At 42.6% G+C, this 16252-nt stretch overlaps 3 protein-coding genes and 2 non-coding genes across 5 annotated transcripts; 2 read left to right on the top strand and 3 right to left on the bottom strand.

Annotated features, from left to right (window-relative positions):
* trnae-uuc (transfer RNA glutamic acid (anticodon UUC)) lies at positions 1–72 on the bottom strand. The gene has a single exon. It is a non-coding gene; the product is annotated as a tRNA-Glu (tRNA).
* Positions 73–1874: 1802 nt separating this feature from the next.
* Positions 1875–1946, bottom strand: trnae-uuc (transfer RNA glutamic acid (anticodon UUC)). The gene has a single exon. It is a non-coding gene; the product is annotated as a tRNA-Glu (tRNA).
* A 239-nt stretch (positions 1947–2185) lies between these two features.
* Positions 2186–8865, top strand: LOC115132403 (WW domain-binding protein 4-like). Its single transcript, XM_029665016.2, has 10 exons — positions 2186–2301; positions 4095–4167; positions 4446–4508; positions 4886–5012; positions 5346–5543; positions 6858–6928; positions 7079–7154; positions 7246–7427; positions 7516–7709; positions 7913–8865. Coding segments are annotated over exons 1-10 (1209 nt in total). The 5' UTR covers positions 2186–2299; the 3' UTR covers positions 8136–8865.
* LOC115132408 (peptide chain release factor 1, mitochondrial-like) lies at positions 8504–11933 on the bottom strand. The gene is given in 10 exon segments (XM_029665028.2): positions 8504–9529; positions 9644–9742; positions 10021–10131; positions 10133–10158; positions 10332–10449; positions 10516–10688; positions 10801–10908; positions 11030–11108; positions 11200–11298; positions 11504–11933. Coding segments are annotated over 9 exon segments (882 nt in total). The 5' UTR covers positions 11266–11298; positions 11504–11933; the 3' UTR covers positions 8504–9427.
* A 32-nt stretch (positions 11934–11965) lies between these two features.
* LOC115132413 (tumor necrosis factor ligand superfamily member 11-like) lies at positions 11966–14306 on the top strand. The gene is made up of 2 exons (XM_029665043.2): positions 11966–12382; positions 13347–14306. Exons 1-2 carry the CDS (start codon positions 12233–12235, stop codon positions 13974–13976), a joined length of 780 nt encoding a protein of 259 aa, XP_029520903.2. The 5' UTR covers positions 11966–12232; the 3' UTR covers positions 13977–14306.
* Positions 14307–16252: the final 1946 nt, after the last annotated feature.

The raw sequence follows: 16252 nt of genomic DNA, 5'->3' as shown, positions 1-16252 counted from the left end.
TTCCCATACCGGGAGTCGAACCCGGGCCGCCTGGGTGAAAACCAGGAATCCTAACCGCTAGACCATATGGGAGATTGCAACACGCAGTAGTAATTTAACAGTAAAATCCACAGGTAAGCCTTGTAGTACTGTAGAGTGGTATTTCCGAACCCTTGAGGACCCCAACAGTACGCTTTTCATTGTAGCCCTGGACAAACACCTCATTGAGGGTTTGGTGAATAGTTGAATCAGGTGTGCTTGTCCAGGGTTACAATAAAAAATATGTACTGTTGGGGGTATTCGAGAAGTGATGTAAAGAACATAAGTAAAAATACTTTAAAATACTACTTATGTAGTTTTTGGGGTATCTGTACTTTACTATTTATATTTTTGACAACTCTTACTTCATTACATTCATAAAGAAAATAATGTACTTTCTACTCCATACATTTTCCCTGACACCCAAAAGTACTCGTTACATTTTGAATTGCTTAGCAGGACAGGACGATTGTCCAATTCACGCACTTAAAGAGAAAATCCTTGGTCATCCCTACTGCATCTGAACTGGCAGACTCACTAAACACAAATGCTTTGTTTGTTGTGATGTTTCGTTCGCGAACGAGTCTTGTAGGTGAACTTTGGGAGCCGGCTGGCATATCAGAAAAGCCGAATCTATTTACAAACAATAAGATATGAATAATCAAAATATTTAAATTAGTAGCATTAATTAATTCAAATAACGAAAATATATATATATATATGCCTAAATGCTCAAGCGCACACATTCGTTCTGTCTGTTCCTGTCAATCAGACACGCAGTGTCAACCAATGAACAAAAGATGCGTTGAGGGAGGGCCGAGCCAACTCACTCACAGTCACACTGTAGCAGCCGAGGAGAGAGGAAGGACAGCTGTGAAAACAACAGCCAGCTGGAAAATGAGTCGGAAGCACAGTAGCATATGGATGCATTTTAATAATGTAGACAATGTTAGAACACAGTGTAGAATTTGCCAAAAGAAAATCTCATATAAAGCCGGTTCTACGCACAACCTACACGGGCATATGAGACACTGTGCACCCAACTGTGAAGCTAGCTGTAGCAGAGCTTCGAGAAACTAGCGGGCCTGCTAGTGATCGTGGTGGAGATGTATCCACGCAGTCAAGTAGGGCTACTCCGCGACCCACAGCTACGCAGTCTTCTATGGACCAGCTTATTCCAAAGTAGCAAACAAGGCCAAATTGGACAAATCTGTAGCAAAACAAGGCCAAATTGATATGGCATATTGGCTAAAATGATTGCCACCGATTTCCAGCCATTTTCAGTCGTAGAGGACAGAGGTTTTAGAATTTAGAGCAATAGTCTAAATCCAATGTACACAATTCCAAGCAGGAAAACCCTTTCAAAATCACTTATTCCACAACTGTACGAGAGCACATAGGCTTCAGTGCTGGAAAGAGTCCAAAAAGCTACTGCAGTTTGCCTTACCACTCACTGTCAGTTACATGTCAATTCTTTGAAGATACCCACGGCTTACTAAAGTCATGACAGGGAGACTGCATAGTGGCCACATCCGTTCCCTCTGAGAGGGTCTTATTGAAAACGGGACAAATAATTACTGAGAAGAAAGTGAGGCAAATTTGATACTTAAGTATATTTGAGCAATTAGACTTACTTTTGATACTTAAGTACATTTAATACCAAAATACTTTGACTTTTAATCAAGTAGTATTTTAGTGGGTGACTTTCAATTTTACTTGAGACATTTTCTATTCAGGTATCTATACTTTTACTCAAGTATGACAATCTGGTACTTTTTCCACCAATGTATTCAAGGAGCAGGGTGAGTGCTTAAAGAGAACATGTTCAATGATGTTTTAAAAAAAAAAAACAGTTGTTCCCATACCGGGAGTCGAACCCGGGCCGCCTGGGTGAAAACCAGGAATCCTAACCGCTAGACCATATGGGAGATCATGAGCATTTGACGGACTATAGAGTATTTGTTCCGTCTACACGGGACGGATGACATATTTAGGTGTATTTACATCATTCAATCCATTCTTCTTCTCATATTCCTTATAATAAACTGCAATTAAAACGACACTTTCAAACGACTGTGTTGTCAAAATAAAGCCAATAAAAGCGATAATAGTAGCGAGTACAACTAGTTTTGACCCTCAAAGACATCCGTATATACGTCATAAGAAACGGACGCCGTGTTGTTGATGGTTGAGAAATGTTCAACGTTTTCTGCTTTTGTATGTAGCTAGCTAGGTTGTATTACCTTCATTATATTAACGTTATATTGGATCAGAAGACACAATGTGAGTATTTTGTTTCACGTCACACCCATTGCAATTTCGTATAAGATTTACTAAAGCTAACTATGTAACGTTAACGTTATTGGTACCGGAGAGCCAAGTCTGACGAAAAGGCATCTGAACAGCTTCTACCCCCAAGCCATAAGACTGCTGAAAAGTTCATCAAATGGCTACCCGGACAATTTACATTGACACCCTTTATTATTTATTAATCTTCATTTGTTTTACACTGGCTCTATGCACGCTCACAGATACTACACTGACACACACTTTCACATACGCTGCTGCTACTCTGTTTATTATATATCCTGATTGCATAGTCATTCAACCCCTACCCATATATACATACTGAATTACCTCAACTACCAAGTAAACCAAGCACATTGACTCGGTAAAGGTGTTGTGCCGAACCCCCCCCCCCCCCCTGACAAAATCCCCTTTCGCGTGAATACACTCAATTCTTCATTGCTGCGACTTGCTTGCTAGTTGAAATTTCTGCTCTTCACTCCGTTGTTAGTTTAGCCTACAATTCACTGATCTTAGTAGCAGAACACATCTTTTATTTGTGTCCTTCAATGATCAGGTTAGGCTGCGTTTCATTTTTAATTTTTTTTTATGGCGGTTTGATCGCAGGGGAGGCACTAGTAATGTCTGCAGTTTTTCGATTTGGCTATTTGTTTCAAGTGTATTAGTCTATAAATACATCTCTTTGCCAAAATGTTAATATCTCCCATGTCTTATTCGACTAGTTGTTGTGAAATGTTTATTGCTTGCCTACATTTGACTCCCTCCTCTGTTTAATATAACACGCATAGATTAATTATTAATTTCGGTTGCCTATCCTGTCGAAGTTTGTTCTATAGAAAGTATTTGTTTCTGATATGTGCGAAAAAGTATTTTACTATAGTGACAAAATTAAGGAAAATAGAGGGGGGGGGGGGGATTTCGGGAAAGCCATTTTCTTGCCTGCCAAAATTCTCCCTCCTAATTTCTTTCTATACTTTCTATAGAACAAACTTCACGTAGGCAACCGAAATTAATAATTAATCTATGTGTGTTATATTAAACAGAGGGAGTAAAATGTTACTAAGATAAGTGAAATGTAGGCTAAATGGCCAGTTCTTTGTTTCTGGCCATTTGAGCCTGTAATCGAACCCACAAATGCTGATGCTCCAGATACTCAACTAGTTTAAAGAAGGCCAGTTTTATTGCTTCTTTAATCAGAACAACAGTTTTCAGCTGTGCTAACATAATTGCAAAAGGGTTTTCTATGATCATAGCCTTTTAAAATGATAAACTTGGATTAGCTAACACAACTTGCCATTGGAACACAGGAGTGATGGTTGCTGATAATGGGCCTCTACGCCTATTTAGATATTCCATCAAAAATCAGCCGTTTCCAGCTACAATTGTAATTTACAACATTTACAATGTCTACAGTGTATTTCTGATAAATTTAATGTTATAAAAAAAAGTGTTTTTCTTTCAAAAACAGACATATATATATAAATATATATAAAGCAATTTTTTTGTGCATAAAAAAACATACATTGTAGACAAATGTCTGTTGGGAATTGTCTCATAAATTAGCATTTCACTGTAAAGTCTACACCTGTTGTATAACATGACCAATAACATTTGATTTCGTATTGTTGCATCTATTCATAAGCTAACATAAGCTAGCTAGTTCAGTTTGTACGACCATGGTTGCGTTTTATTCACTGCCCAAATTGCTATTCTGATCAGCTTTCAAACACATGTTTATGAAGTTGTTTAATGTTGATTGTATTACTCAGGTCAGAATATTGGAAGTCCCAGCCGAAGAAATTCTGCCAGTACTGCAAGTGCTGGATAGCCGACAATAAACCTGTGAGTGTTGAGTAAATTGTCATGTAATTTGTACCGGTATGTAAAGTTGGTGTAATTAGCCGACCAGCTACCCATTCAGGCATGATCATCATGCTAGTTATTCAGTCTCTTTGACTAGGCCCTTCTCATGTTGCTAACGTTGAATAAATGCTTACTTGTTCTTGGTGATGTGTGTCAAAGAGAGAGCAGTCTGTTATGTTATGATTGCAAGGGGTTGTGACTGAGGACAAGATTTGATCATGTATTCACCCCTGTGTGCTTGTTTGTTTCTCATGCAGAGTGTTGAGTTTCATGAACGAGGGAAGAACCACAAAGAAAATGTTGCTGCCAAAATTGCAGAGGTGAGTTGTCATCATTGTGTTTTGCCTTCAACTTGTGAAACACAGAAAGATGGGTGCCTGTCAGTGCCAGGGTTGTAGCTACCATACTGCATAAGAAATACAGATGCCATAAATGTGTCAATCACCTAAGACTATACTGTTTTCTCTCTGGGCTATATGTAGTCTGCTGATAACACGTGAATACACAGAGGTATCAACAGGGGTCACTGTTGCAAGGGAAACTATTGCTGCTTTATAAACACAGCTTGGCATGCATAGCCCTAATGCCTGGCCTAGGGGTGTATTTCAGCAGAGATAAGGTCCAGATAAGCCACTCTCACCCCATGCTGTCATCTCATTGGTGACTTGACTGATACTCCGGCCTCTCTTCTGTACAGATGCAAAAGAAGAGCATTGACAAGGCGAAGAAGGAGGATCGTCAGTCTAAAGAGTTTGCAACGATGGAGGCGGCTGCACTGAAAGCTTATGAGGAGGATATGAAAAGGTTGGGGATAAAACCATCAGGTAACTTCTTAGTTAAATGTTTTATTGATTTACTAACTTAATAACCTGCCAGTCTGTTTTTATTTGTACCGTCTAATAAGTGTTTAACTTATTACCATTGTTTCTTAGAGTTTTTGTATTCTTATATTTTATTATCTCGTTGTTGCATTGTCGAGAAGGAACCTGTCAAGTAAGCATTTTGTCAGATGATGTACACTACGCGTATACTGTACATATGACTAATGATACATGAAGCTTTTAAAAAGTTGTTAGAACACACTGTGTAAGTTGTTTTGGATAAGAGTGTCTGCTCAAATGGCTAATATATCAATGTGATTTTGTGTGTTTGCTTAGATTCCCCATCTCAAACCAAAGCCCAAACTCCAAGCCCAGTTCCATCTCCATCTCCATCTCAATCTCCATCTCAATCTCGAAAACAAGAAAAGAAGCGAAAGCCTAGAAAGGAGAGGATGCCCAGAAACGAATCAGAGAACTGGGTGGAGGGAAAGACAGGCGAAGGACTCACATACTACTACAACTCTATGACAGGAGGTAGGCAAGGTTCACACAAGGTGCTTAAAGTAATTGAATTTGGCACTCTGAAATTCAATTACTTGAATACCTTAAAACTCTGAAATTTTCTCAAGTTAGTACTTGGAAAGTACTTGAATTAAAATGTGAGAACAGAAAACTATCAAATATGTTAAAATGAAAAATATTAGAAAAATATATTGCTCTTAGGAATTCATTTCCAGATACACTACCGAGTTTTATTTCATGTATTTCGCACTTTGGTTGCCATGCGAGCTCTCTCATTCTACCCACACTGCCACTCAGCCAGGCGGGTACAGAACCGACTGATTAGGCACTGCCAAACGTCACATCGATAGCTAAAATGCTGGGCAAATATAGAGCCTTTTGTGCATAATAGAACATTTATGGGGTCTGTTATTTCAGCTAATGAAACATGGGACCTACCCATTTTCTATTTTTGTTCCATATAGTTTACCCACCTTTTTTCCCCGCGACATCACTGGACCTAACCAACCCACACTGTGTAAGGTGAAAATAAATACATCAGACTTCGACATGTCGAGCATGGTGTAATCGGCCCTGGAGGGGAAAGGCACAACGCTGCCTCCTGCGCTGGCGCCAGTTCTACATTGGGACTTTTTCTCTCCAGAGCTTTTTTTTGTTGTTGCCCCATTCAAGGGGCGTCTGCGATATTCCACTTTATCAAGCGGCAGCCGTGCTCCTGCTGTTCTGGTTGCCGTTCACGTGCCGTTTTCCTCACACAGCCCACCCGCCCTTCTCCCGACCGGCGACGCTAAAGCTGCCAGTCAGAAGCAAGACGCTTTGACGTAGCTATTAAGTAGTAGATTCCCAAATGCCCAATAAAACTACAATACTGTCATAAAGCTGGAGTTAATAAGAAATGTGTGTTCACAAGTAGGCATGTCCCAAAACTCTGCTCATCACTACTCAAATTACATCATCAGTACTGATTTACCACTAATGTATGTAGTAAATAAGTAGTGAAACACGTATTATTGAGTAGAGCTTGTAAGATAGTAATGAATAGTAAGTATGTTTTTTGTCGTGAGGTTTTGGTGAATATACCGTCATCTGGTGGCGAATAGAAACAATTGCATAATAGGAACTATTACAAATTGGTGGTCCTCGAAAGCCCTTGAATTTGGGTTGCAAATATCCGTACGAACCCGGGGTAGGCTGAAGACCACAACACCTCCACAGATATCAGAGATGATGGGTTAAGTCAGACTGTGACTTTAATAAATCAGTTTTGAACATACACCTAGGACCATTCACACTTCTCCTGAAGCATTGTGTTTTTTATCTTTTCAGAATCTCAGTGGGACAAACCATGTGGGTTGCAGGGAAAGAGCACACCCTCTCCACAGCCGGGTCAAACCGAGGTAGACAACTTTTTAATGTCATTTCTTAATACCTTTAATTTCACCAGGAAGTCTCTTATATGTTGTTACCCATTTGATATGTTGAGAGTCAGTGTAATGTACCGAGATAATGCATTCAAGTCCTGGTGTGAACACACTTGTTTTCTGTAGATCTCCTTAGGTAGTGCCTGGATGGAGGCCGTCAGTCCTGATGGATTTACATACTACTACAACACAGAGACTGGAGGTCAGTCTATGAAGACAGGTGATGACAAGAATGATGTATGTTTGACATAATTATGTTTGACATAGTTTTGATGTTTCCCCCACTCTGACAGAGTCCAGCTGGGAAAGACCTGCAGATCTCCCTGCCGGTGGTGAGTCTAGGTCTGGGCCCAGTGGAGAGACCGTGGGCCCCCCAGGGTTAGATGACCCATCTGCCCTGCAGCCAGAACCCCTCTCTGGGGAGGACAGCTCCAACAGTACCAAAGGAGCCGGGGAGAGAGAGGATTCCAAACAGGTACCAAACAATAGTAGGCATTAGTTTAGGATTTGAGTCATGGTGACTGACGATCAGTTCAATAATCATTTGCTCTCCTCACAAAAAGAATATACCGCCTTCAGACAAGGAGGGAGAGAATAAAGATGGTGAGGATGATGACGGGGGGAAGGGAGACGAAGGGGCCAAAGACACACTGGCAGCTGTGCCTGAGGAGAAAGAGGAGATGCCTGCTGTTAAGAAGCCCAGGAAGACCAACCCTTACGGAGCCTGGGAGCAGATACAGGAAGAAGAAGAGCCTTAGTAAGAGACTGTTATACTGTCAATGTCTTCATTTGGATTTAACTATGAGATTTTGTTACAGTTTGCCTTAATGAACAGGACCCTGGTGCTAGTCTGTCTCTACTTTAGCCAACTTGTTATTGTGTGCCTAATTAAATGCTAAACTAATAACTCACCTACCTGCTCTATACCCCACCCACCACCACCCATGTTCTCTCCTCCAGTGAGAAAGTGGACCTGCAGCTACCACAGGTGGAAGGTGCAGCTAGCGCCCCCGCCCCCACGGAGCTTCCGCCTGAGCCCAAACCCAAGTTTAGGGAGCGTATCATCACCTCTCTGGGCGACGAGGGAGGCCCCGCGTCGGGAGCCGGGGCCACGTTCAGGAAGAGGAAAGCAGAGAACGGGAAATCCTCCAGGAGCCTGAGGCAACGGGGAGATGATGACTAATACTCAGGCTAACTCAGATATTAACTCTTTTTAAACAGACACAAGGCTTGACAAACTGGGGGATGTTGTTGGAGACTGTTGTTATTGTGTAAGGGGACAATTCGAGCAACGTCATATCAATACCTGGATACGCAGGTCAGGTCCCTGTGGGCTACAGAGAACTTGAGTTAGCTACTCACCAAGATGCCATCATTTCAGAATTGTTCAGGTTGACTTTTACCCATCCAACCTTCCAAGTTACATCATATCAGCAGCTTTTGGGGTTGAATAGGACAAGCAGACGTCTGAAACCAGCTGGATCAGTGGCTTTAGCTGTCCTAACCTCAAGTGTTTGTCTTACTCTTTACAATTTCCTTTTTCAATGCCTGATGCCCTCCTGCTTTTTATTTGAGTTTAATAGCGTACAGCCGTGACGGACAGACTATCATTCCCAGAGGTATTTTCTTATGCGTGTGTGATGTCCTTACTGTGGTGGTGGTTATTTTCCACATCACCACCAGTACATTCTCATGCCTGGGTCTCCCAAAACCATTGTAGCACTACGGCCATCTTTTGTCTATTTAGTTTCAATGGAATTAACATCCTAGTGCTACGATGCTTTGGGGAATCCCAGCCCTGAACCGTACTCCAGCAATGTTGGAGTATGCGAGAAGGAGAATGCAAAGAAAGTTTTCTACAGTATGATTTGATGAAATATTGTACTTGAATATATATATTCTGCTGGTGTGGACATTTTCTCTATGCTTCTTCCTTTAGTCCATCAGCCTTTAATAATCAATAGTCTTCCACGGATTTATTTTGCAGACTTCTGTCAGAGCAACTTCAACATTTCACAGGGGCTCGAGTAGCCTCGAAGGTAATTCAACCCTTCACTGGTGCCAATACATGCTCATTGCTATGGCTGTGTAGGAGAGATACTGATGCCATGGCTGGCCAGCTGCCAGACAGCCTGGGTGCTTGAGATTAGAGCGTGTGTGTTGGGCTGAAACATAGCTCTGACACACCCAATAGGAGCAGGGCTCGTCGCCAACTATTTTCAGTCAAGTTTTAGTACTTTATTAAGATGCTAGGGTGTAATTGGGTATGTTTGAGACTGGTTAAAGAGCTGGGTTGTCTGTAGCCAGGCTCTCTCTGCTCTCTTCTCCACCTACACGCCATTCTTTTCACAAACTGAACCAGGATCAGTGTTTGCGCAACTGCTTCCATATCTGGTCTGACTGTTCTCCTGTCAGTGCTGCTGCAGTGGGTCATGTCAGCTGGCTCCCAGAACTAAGGCGTCACACTGTCTTGAGTCAGTATCTCTGACTGCAGGTCACCAGCAGAGCCTCCTTGTCTCCGTGTTCCAACAGCTCTGAGATCAGGTCATCCAGGGGCTCCCCGCCCCTCATGAACTCCTGCCAAGGGAATGCAGAAGACACATTAACCAACTATTACCACTACATGTAAAAACATTACACAACAAATCAACTTCCATTATAGACTGCTTGTTTGCATAGTTAGAAGCCCACCTTGATATCTCTGGTCACATAGCCAGTCCGGTGATCTGTCACGCAGTCCTGGCTGAAGTTGTAGGTGCGAATCCTCTCCGACTGGGAGCGAGTGCCCACCTGGAGAAGGAGTAACATGAATGGCTGAGGTGAGTTGGGGGGAGGGAGGAGGGGGACAGTAAAGCGTTAGGATGGGACTGTGTGTCTGGGATCACCTGGAGAAGGAGTAACATGAATGGCTGAGGTGAGTCGGGGGGAGGGAGGAGGGGGACAGTAAAGCGTTAGGATGGGACTGTGTGTCTGGGATCACCTGGAGAAGGAGTAACATGAATGGCTGAGGTGAGTCGGGAGGAGGGGGACAGTAAAGCGTTAGGATGGGACTGTGTGTCTGGGATCACCTGCTGTTTGCGTGCCGTAAGTTTCTGCTCCGTCTCTCTGCCCATCATGCTCTGGTAGAGGCGGGCCTTCAGCACGCGCAGGGCCGTGTCACGATTCTGCAGCTGAGAGCGGGACGTCTTGACACTCTGCCACCGTACCTAGGGTCAGAGAACGGGTCAGTCAGTAATTCCATTTCAATTCAGTCAATATCAGGAAATCAATTCAAAATCAAGAATTGAGAAGTGCCATTGGTTTTCAAAAAAGATATTAAAAAACTTCTTAAAGTGGATTTTCAATTCATGTTCTGTCTCCCCGAACTGTAAGCTCTTACCTGTTGGCAGGTGTACTATTCGGACAGCACTGTCCGTTGTGTTGACACTTTGACCTCCCGCCCCTCTCGATCTGAACGTATCAACCCGCAGGTCCTTAGGGTCAATGCTGATGTCCAGCTACAAAACAGAATCCCAATGTATTATCATTCAGACAGGCAGACCGACAGACAGACAGGACAGTACCTCGTTGGGTTGTGGCAGGACGATGACGGTCATGGTTCCTGTGTGAATACGTTGCATCCTGGAGGACAGGCCCACCTCGGGGATCCTCTGGACCCGGTGTGTCCCTCCCTCATGCTTCAGACACCGGTACACACTCTCCCCCGCTATCCTTACTTCACTCAGGTGCAGTCCACCTGAGTGAATCAAATCAGACAAACACCAATCAATCATACATGAACGCAGACACTTTCATCCAGTGACCCATAAAACACAGAGACAGTAGGACAGACAGAAGAGAAACATTACCATATTCAGCAGGTGTGTAGTTGAAGATCTCAAAGTCCCAGTTCTTGTGGCTGGCAAGGCCTTGGTACATGTCAAACATCTCTCTGGTGAACTGTTGACAGATGTCACCTGGATCCAAACACGTGCACCAGAGAGGGGACATACATTATCATCAGGACCAGGAGTGTAATGGAGAGCCGTTGTCCATGGCCTATGCTGTTCATTGAGTAATTACAGTTCACCGACTCACCTGTTGTCCTCCCTGTTACCACCTCCAGAAGGACATTACTGGTGTCGTGTGGGTCACTGGGTACTAGTGTCTGGATCAACTGGGGGAATATGAATTCAGATGTTCTCATCAAATTCCAGACTGACCAAGGCAGAAATGTAAAATGTTCTGTGTCTAATGTCTGTTCGTACATCTTTTCTCAATGACTCGATTCTTTGGGTGATCTGTGCTTGTTCCTCTTTCAGTAGCTGGACCATTTTGTCGGTCTTCCTCTTTGGAACTGACTGTCTCTGTAAAAGGATAATATGGATGACTACAACATTTTCAGATACATGACACGTTTCACAGTTAGCACATTGTTATTGAAGCATTGGCGACCTCTTCTGGTCATTACGGCACGTAGGCGTTACAGACACTTATGAAAGGAAGATACAGAAAGACCACTAGTTAGTTAGCAATTAACAAAATAAACAAAACAGAACACAGCTTACTTACTCTGAAGCAGAGTTTCAACCTCCTCTAGGTCTTTCACGGCGTGTTCAGCGCTCTGAAACATGCCGATGTGAAAGTCACATCTGTCTCTTGTTCAACTCTTTCCTGGCGGGGTCGTTGAGAAACCCATGTTGTAATGTTTTGGTGACATCTCTGTACTCTTCCACAAGCTGCCGAAGATATCTTTGTACGGACTCATTCCGGTATAAATCTCCCAAATGGTTCTTCCAATAACGTCTTTATGATACGAGTGATCGATTTGCTAGTTCCTTCCATATTGTCTTGTGCATGTGGAGGGCGCACCAGCCATACAGTCGAATACATTTCTGCGTAAGCATCTGGCTACAGTGTATATACGAAGTAAGTGTAAACTGGTTACATGAGTTTATCATCTCATATTTAGTACCATTGTAAAGAATATAGTCACGCTTCCAGCAAGGTCAAAGGGTGGTGTTGAATGCTGGGATATGTAGTCATAAATAATGTTTTTCGCACAGTGTTTTACAACAGCACCCCTGGTGGTGTTAAAAAGCTATTCCAATTCATCTGTAATCTGATTGGTCCTCAAAGAGGGGGTACTAAACTGAGAAAACCACCTCTTAAAACGTCTATTGGTAATGAGAATACGCAGATATACAAACATATCTCGGGGAAAGCATAGACTAACATTGGGTCTGTTTTTATGAAACACAGTGGATATTTAACGTTCAGTATTAAACGGATCTTTATGAAATGGAAAGCAGTCTGCCAAGATTTCAGCAGCTCAGGAGAACAGAAGCAACTTCAAACAGAACTCTTATTGGTACCGTCGTTTTCATGGGATTACTTCAAGTGGTATCAAGTGTTGCTGTAGTACTTCACTTGACAGGTCATCTTCAACAGGTAAGGAAATCATAATAATACAAGTCCTGATGCATAGGTCTCTTAGATTGGATAATACCAAGAGTCTCCTCTAAAAATGGTCATAAAATCTATGTAATTCTATAGCACAAAATTGTATTTTGTAAGAAAAAAGTTATTGTCATAACAGTTTACAGGTGCTGCAGGAAAACATTGAACAAAAAAAATGATATACAATGATTGCCTCAAATACACATTGCACTAAATGTAATCCATTTCAAGTGGTTGCTCTCTCACCACAACATCTATAACACATTAAACTTCAAATAGAGGCAAAGTGTTTCATATTGTATGGACGGTTTTACTGGCTATTGCCTCTTATGGCTTACAAAGTAGCCTTATGTATTACAAGAGAGCAACAAATCAAATAAAAGTGTATTGGTTTACACAGATCTGCAGATGTTATCGCAGGTGCAGCGAAATGTTTGTGTTTTTAGCTCCAACAGTACAGTAATACCTAACAATACAAAACAATATACACATAATCCAAAAAGTAAGAAATGAAGAAATATCAGAATGAACAATGTCAGAGTCCGGAATATAAATATGTATATTGGTGTGTAGGGACAGTATATTAATAGAGAAGGTGTGTACAGCACTAGTTATATAGGATGAGCCTTGACTAGAATACAGTATATACTGTACATATAAAGTGACCTAGTGGCCTCATGGGTGGAATGTTATTCATATTTTTCATAATTAATAAACATTATTTCAAAAATGTGTGTGAAGGTGAATACTTGTTTCAAAGTAGATTTGTTTAAAGACTACCAAGAAATACACTGTGTGACCCTGATTTAGCCCACTGCAGTAAAAAAGTTTAAGTGACAAGTGGTCAATAACTCTATAAATGTGTCTCTAACAGCAGTGTATCGATGCCCAATGAGAGATTTGGGCTGCTGTGACCTCTAACCTCTCTTGCCGCTGTCTCTGTTGGCAACTTCAGGTCACCCAGACCGGACCAGCCCTAGTTGAGACTTCGGACGACCTCCAGAGAGGGGAGTCACAGAGGTGCCCAAAAAAACCCAGGGAGGTCACACCATCAGCCCACCTGCCCATTCAGCCTCCCAGTGGGCACATCCAGAGAGATATCCAGAACACAATGATCCACTGGGACCACACCCATGGACACCTGTCCAAGATCGGGTACCATGACGGAAGGATCCTGGTCCGCGAGGGAGGCCTGTACTACATCTACGCCAAAACCTGCTTCAGGTACTACGACCAGGTAGAGGAGTCACTGTTGGAGTCTGGGTCTCATGCTCCAGGGAGAAAAGGGGCTTCAGCAGAGCCTAGCATTCACAGAGAAGATGGGGCCGGGGCTGGTGCCCTTCTTATACAATACGTGTTCCACGAGCGTCACAGTCACAGTGCCCCCCTCAGGCCAGCTGTGCTGATGAAAAGCGGCAGCACCAAGCACTGGCAGAGGGGCCACTACCACATGTGTTGTCAGCAGCAGGGAGGGGCTTTCCCCCTGGGACCCGGGGACAGTATCTATGTCAGCGTGTCCAACTCCTGGCTGCTGGACCCGGAAGCTGAGGGAAGCTACTTCGGGGCCTTCAGAATCAGCAGATGATGAATGAGCAAGGAGACGCAGGGCAATTAATTGATAAATTAGTAACTGATATATCTTTAATCCCATTCCCAGCTCAGGGCTGTAGATGAGGTGGAATTATTATCTGTTAGATAGCTGGACTGTCTGCATATGGAATAGATTTTTGTATTTTTATACTGTGAGAACAAACTGAATTTGGCTCACTTTTAATTTAGTTTAATGAAGTTAGTTTTATGAAGTTTTCAATATTTATGTATTTTCTGATGTCTCTCGTATTCAATTCTGTGTTCAGTTTTTTGTGTGTTTATAGAACATTCCAATAAAGCCACATACACTTGTACAAATACAGGAGAGAGATTATAAATGCTCTGTTATTATCACCAATATTGCCATGCTTCAACGCATGTCATAGGAAAACAGGGATACCATTAGACCATTACGTTTCACCCTGAGAGACTGTTTTACCTCAGCACATCTCTGAAAACTTGACACTGTCTCTCTGGCGTACGAGCGCAGGGCACCTCGATTTTATGTGCTTTCTGTGGTTAGAAGGGAATAACTCCAGTTAGTGATGCATGCTGGGAGTGCTGTGTCATGCACATTTAGAGGCCCCCTACTCTCCTTATTCATTCCCTGATTTCACTCACCCCTATAGTCCGGCCCCTCCCCCACCTCGCCTCATGTCTCTGATTTAAAATGAAATGAGATACTCCTTTGTTGACGTGTAATGTCATTACTATGCTCAGTTTGCCTTCTTCACGTGAAAATCCATTGGAAAAGTGAGGAGTCGATCTGTCCGTGCTTGGATTAGAACAATTCAACACACACACCATGTTTCCCTTGAAAGCTTTCTTCCCTCCCATGTCATTTCCATGTCCAAGCCTGCATTAAACGCCACCTATCTCAGTCGTCCACTGAAGCAAAGACTGTTTCTCATTTGTTTTCAGTCTGGCATATAACTGGCACCACTCTATAACCTTTCAGGAAATGGGCAACAATAGCACACGAATCAGCTCGGCTATCAATAAAGGTTCATTTGTAAAACTGCTGATGCAAGCACTCAAATTACTATACTTCAAATCAGTAGAGGCTGCTGAGGGGAGGACGGCTCATAGTAATGTCTGGAACGGAGTGAATGGAATGGCATCAAACACATGGAAACCTCAGTGTTCACCTCAAAACACAGGTAGCCCAAATAACAGCAGATGAGATGAATAACAGGGTATTCATGTAGTTGACCACCCACAGCCAACAACCCCTGTTTTAGAGCTATTAATGGTATTTAAAAGATCAACATTGTATGAAATTAAACATAAACATAGCTATGTTCTACTGTATCGCCATCCATAACCCCTTCACTGTCTCTCTTCCTATTTTGAGGAAGGATGGAGTGGACAAAATAATAGCAACAAATAGCAACAGATACTTTTAGTTCATGTTTTTGTTGTGTTGACATAATGCAGACTAGGATAAAAACAGGAACACCTGTGACCTAGTCAAGACCGTCTCTTTGGCACACATGTTTTTGTGCTGATGAGACACAGGGAATGAGAGACAATGTCAGGGAACCAGACAGGAACCAGACAGGAAATAGTTGTGGTTATATTGAGTCACAGATGGAGGGAGGGATTGGAAGGAGGGTGGTATTGGAGGAAGGGAGGGACAGTAGGAGGGAGGGAAGGAGGCAGGGAAAGGGAGCACCGCGTTGAGTCGTACATACAGTTTATCCTGTTGTGTTTATGAGAAACAGACTGAGATTGACTGAGGAGGGCTCTATTTAATCAAACACACATGAGAAATTCAAACGCATAAAAAGTGCAGATGATGTAATGGCGCAATAGCCTATAAGATCATGATCTTCACTGCAGCACATACGTTTTGTTTTCATAACTAGTTACAGGGCACCGGCACACACCTGCACCTATTGCGTTCACCGTAAACTTGTCTCAATAAAGCCACAAGACTCAGAAACCACAGCAGCTAATTACTCAGAACTTCAGCATCTGGAGGCAAACATGTTAACAATAATAGCCCAGTGTTTTCCCTACACCTAAGCATTCAACCACAAATGGGGAACTCCAACTGTCATCACGTTCAAACAATTTGCTATTTTTAGTGCGCAAACAAACCCAAACAACAAATAAAATACCTACATCCACCAGCACAAATAACAGTCAGGTCCTGTGCTAGTAAATCAAATCTATCGGCTATTGTTTAGCAAATGGTGGGCCCCTCACCCGCCTTCACAGCCAAATCCTACTGGGTCATGGCTTTATGGGCTGCATGGGCCTGGGAAA

Source organism: Oncorhynchus nerka, linkage group LG5 (assembly GCF_034236695.1).
Source record: "Oncorhynchus nerka isolate Pitt River linkage group LG5, Oner_Uvic_2.0, whole genome shotgun sequence".
Lineage (NCBI taxonomy): Eukaryota > Metazoa > Chordata > Actinopteri > Salmoniformes > Salmonidae > Oncorhynchus > Oncorhynchus nerka.
Note: the sequence above shows the minus strand (reverse complement) of the source record. Positions and strands in the feature narration are given on the sequence as shown.

What these genes read in the sequence shown, in the direction of transcription:
- LOC115132403 (XM_029665016.2), top strand. An exon ending in CACAGCCGGGTCAAACCGAG is followed by an intron (nt 6,929 to 7,078) that starts GTAGACAACTTT and finishes TGTTTTCTGTAG; the next exon opens with ATCTCCTTAGGTAGTGCCTG. An exon ending in AGAGAGAGGATTCCAAACAG is followed by an intron (nt 7,428 to 7,515) that starts GTACCAAACAAT and finishes CCTCACAAAAAG; the next exon opens with AATATACCGCCTTCAGACAA.
- LOC115132413 (XM_029665043.2), top strand. Translation starts at nt 12,233, where the DNA reads ATGGAAAGCAGTCTGCCAAGATTTCAGCAGCTCAGGAGAACAGAAGCA. An exon ending in TGACAGGTCATCTTCAACAG is followed by an intron (nt 12,383 to 13,346) that starts GTAAGGAAATCA and finishes TGGCAACTTCAG; the next exon opens with GTCACCCAGACCGGACCAGC.